The following is a 3,275-nucleotide window of genomic DNA, read 5'->3' as shown; positions in this document are numbered from 1 at the left end:
ACCAAGGAACATTAAAGAGCCAGAAAGAAATATCTCACCTAGAGGTGATCTCAAAATGTATTAACAAATACAGCAAGGGAAACCACTTGGAGCTGTCAGGACAACAGACAATAGATGTCCATAGGAAGACAGAATAGACACAGTTTAATAGTCTGCAAATAATCTCTTGGTTCTTATCAAAATTTGGTTGGCATTATTTTCAGAATGAAGAAAATGTAGAGAATGTGCTAGAATACCAAAAGAAAAGCTCAGAAATTCTTTTTTTTTTTTTTTTTTTGAGACAGGGTTTCTCTGTGTAGCCTTGGCTGTCCTGGAACTCCCTCTGTAGTCCAGGCTGGCCTTGAACTCAGAAATCCGCCTGCCTCTGCCTTCCAAGTGCTGGGATTAAAGGCGTGCACCACCACGCCTGGCTTAGAAATTCTTAAAACAATAAATAAACCTAGAGGTATTAATTTTCATCATTCTATAATATATTGAAAACACTGAAATGAAAACTATTTAATATTGGTAGGTAGAAATGATCAGTGATGTACATGGAATAAGGACAGCATTATTCACATGCACAGTCAAATAAATTTTAATTTCCCTTCTAGTATCAGTTCTTCTGTAGAAAGTCTTCTCACTTCTAAAATAGGATAATCCTGAATTATTTCTAGTGAATAATTCACTTGAATCCCTTGCCCTCCCTTCAACAATCCTCCAACATACCTGGATCCTTAGCTACTGTCTCCTCCCTCTCCATCTCCCAGGTTTCTTTGATCTGCTCCACAGATGAGCTGGTCTGGGTAATCAGTGAGCCCTGCACCTGAGAAAGAGATTCTTTAGAAAGCACCTGGATTTCTAACATGTGCTCAGTAGGTTAAGAAAAACAAAATTGAGGATTCTACAGTGAACCCTTCCCACTGTCACATAGTGTTGGAGTACTGAAAATATTTAAAAAGTATTTTCAGTTACCACAACTTGAACCACACATCCAATCACAGCTCAGTTTAATCTCAGGGGCAGAAATGGAACTGAATGACTAGGATGAGACTATTATATACTAGTGAGGTTCTAAATTAATCCTGGACTAAAAATTATGGAAGCCTTATACTCCCAAAGGAACACACCAAAGATGAGAAACCATTTCCTGGAATCTGTTTTTGTTCCTCTGAGGATTTCACCTTACTCCGTAGAATGTGAGACTCATCCACACACATCTCACATACCTGCAGTCTAATTTGCCAAGAGCCCTAAGGAGGAGCAAGGGAGACAGCAAGAAAACTATTCTCACCCACAGAAATCAGAGAGTTCCAATTCTGCAACATGCAGTCTGTACAGAGACCTCTGAGCAGAGACCAGGCATGGCCCCTCCTCCTGGGAGAAGTCCACAGTCACACCACTGATTGTCAACAGACCACAAAATAAAAGACAACAGTTTGAACACTCCTGCTGGTGCACAACTTTAATGTGAGCACTGAGGAAATAGAGGTGGGTGCACCTCTGGTCACCATGGTGACTTCTACATAACAGTTTAGTCATGTGTCCATGGGCAGAATGCTTTTCTTGAACCATGAAGAAAACAAGATTGTAGATATTTTTCTGATGTAGATGAGTTATAATTATTCACAAGATTATTTCTAATATTATCATATACTATAATTAATGCCTTTTAATTTTGTTTCATTCCCTCTGTCTAAGACGGGGCAAAAGCTCTCTGTGCAGCCTTGGGTTTCCTTAAACTCATTCTGTAGACCAGGCTGGCAAAGAACTCCAAGATCTACCTGCCTCTGCCTCTGGAGTGCTGGGATTAAAGGTGTGTATCATCACCAAATGCTAGTTTATAATGCCCTGTCTATTAAAAGCCTGTGGCCTGATTCCCTTAAACAGCATACTGTGATTTTTCCAGGCTCTAATTTGCAACATTAAGAACTCAGAAGACACATTTTTTTTCTTTTTCTAGTCAGACTTGCCTGCCTTCCTTACTTTTTTTTTCCTCCTTCCCTCCCTCTTATCCATCCTTCCTTCTTCCTTCCCCTGGTTTTTCTTGTTGTTGTATTTATATTTAAGTTTTTGGGGACAGGGTCTCACAATGCAGCTGTGGTAGTCCTGGAATTCACTATGTAGATCAGGTTGGCCTACAAACTCAGTAAGATCCACCTGCCTTTGTCTCCTGACTGCTGAGATAAAAGATGAGTGTCACCAAGCCTGGCGGCACCCTTTTCACAATGCTATATTTACATCACAGAGTGCATACACAGACTTTTAGATGAAAAATTAATGGTGGATAAAACGTTGACTTTTAAAAGTTAATGTTTACATCCATACCTGTCGAATTCACAACAAATTGTACTCTCAATTAAATTTGCAGGTGTTCCTTTCATGAATAATATCTAAAAGCTCTCTGGGAGGGCTGGTGAGATGGCTCAGTGGGTAAGAGCACCCGACTGCTCTTCCGAAGGTCCGGAGTTCAAATCCCAGCAACCACATGGTGGCTCATAACCATCCGTAACAAGATCTGACTCCCTCTTCTGGAGTGTCCGAGATTCCCTAGGGACCTCCCTAGGGAGGTCCATATGCCACTCTCTTGAATAAGGAAGTGATAGCACACGGAAGTTAGTATGGATAATCGTAAATCTCAAGAGCTTTGTCTTTTCCACCATAGCAAAGAGAAGCGCGTTTGCAAATATCAACCGATAAATTTAAATGTTCTACTAGGTTATTCGTAGAGGAATATCTGGAGGCTAGAAGATCAATTAAAAATAGCACTATTCAGTCAATAATATTGAAAATTTATCGTCTAGGTTAAGACATCCACAGCACAGTTTTGAGAGCTGTCATTCTTATGAGTTGCGGAGACACTGATCATGCTCTGCTCCGCTCCCTCCCGTTTCCCAGCCACGCAGCTCCTCTGACCTGGGAGGTTCCAGGACCGCCGGGCTGAGGTTCCCGCCGCTGCGCTGCTGACTTTCCCAGGACGCCCCTCCTGGCACCTGTGGCTTAGGGGGGTTCACGGGTCCCGCGAGACCCCGGCCGTGTGCTCTGCAGGCAAGTTTGCACCACGCGACTCCACACAGTGCAGACCCTAGGCCGGAAACCGGTTCTTGACACTTCTGGCTCTGACTCTTTCGCCTCAATTCCTTAGGCTCACACACGTTGCATCCCAGTATCCCTGCTGGTCACTCCTCTAAACTCGCCCACTCCACACCCTTCCTCTACATCCAGCCAATGTGCAGCATCCTCCCGTCCTCTGCTTCCGGGCGAGTGGCTCCGCCCCACGGAAATCAGTCCCTCCC

General features: G+C 43.2%; 1 protein-coding gene across 1 annotated transcript in view; it reads right to left on the bottom strand.

The window, feature by feature from the left end:
* The window catches only part of LOC110338008 (zinc finger protein 54-like), a 23,721-nt gene extending 20,500 nt beyond the window's left edge, over window positions 1-3,221 (bottom strand). The window contains exons 1-2 of the mRNA XM_021221153.2: window positions 2,896-3,221; window positions 709-799 (exon numbers count right to left, since the gene is read on the bottom strand). Coding sequence (XP_021076812.1) covers window positions 709-742 — 34 coding nt within the window. The 5' untranslated portion in view covers window positions 743-799; window positions 2,896-3,221. The remainder of the gene's footprint in view (window positions 1-708; window positions 800-2,895) is intronic.
* Window positions 3,222-3,275: the final 54 nt, after the last annotated feature.

The sequence above is a fragment of the Mus pahari genome, chromosome 21 (genome assembly GCF_900095145.1).
Source record: "Mus pahari chromosome 21, PAHARI_EIJ_v1.1, whole genome shotgun sequence".
NCBI lineage: Eukaryota > Metazoa > Chordata > Mammalia > Rodentia > Muridae > Mus > Mus pahari.
Note: the sequence above shows the minus strand (reverse complement) of the source record. Positions and strands in the feature narration are given on the sequence as shown.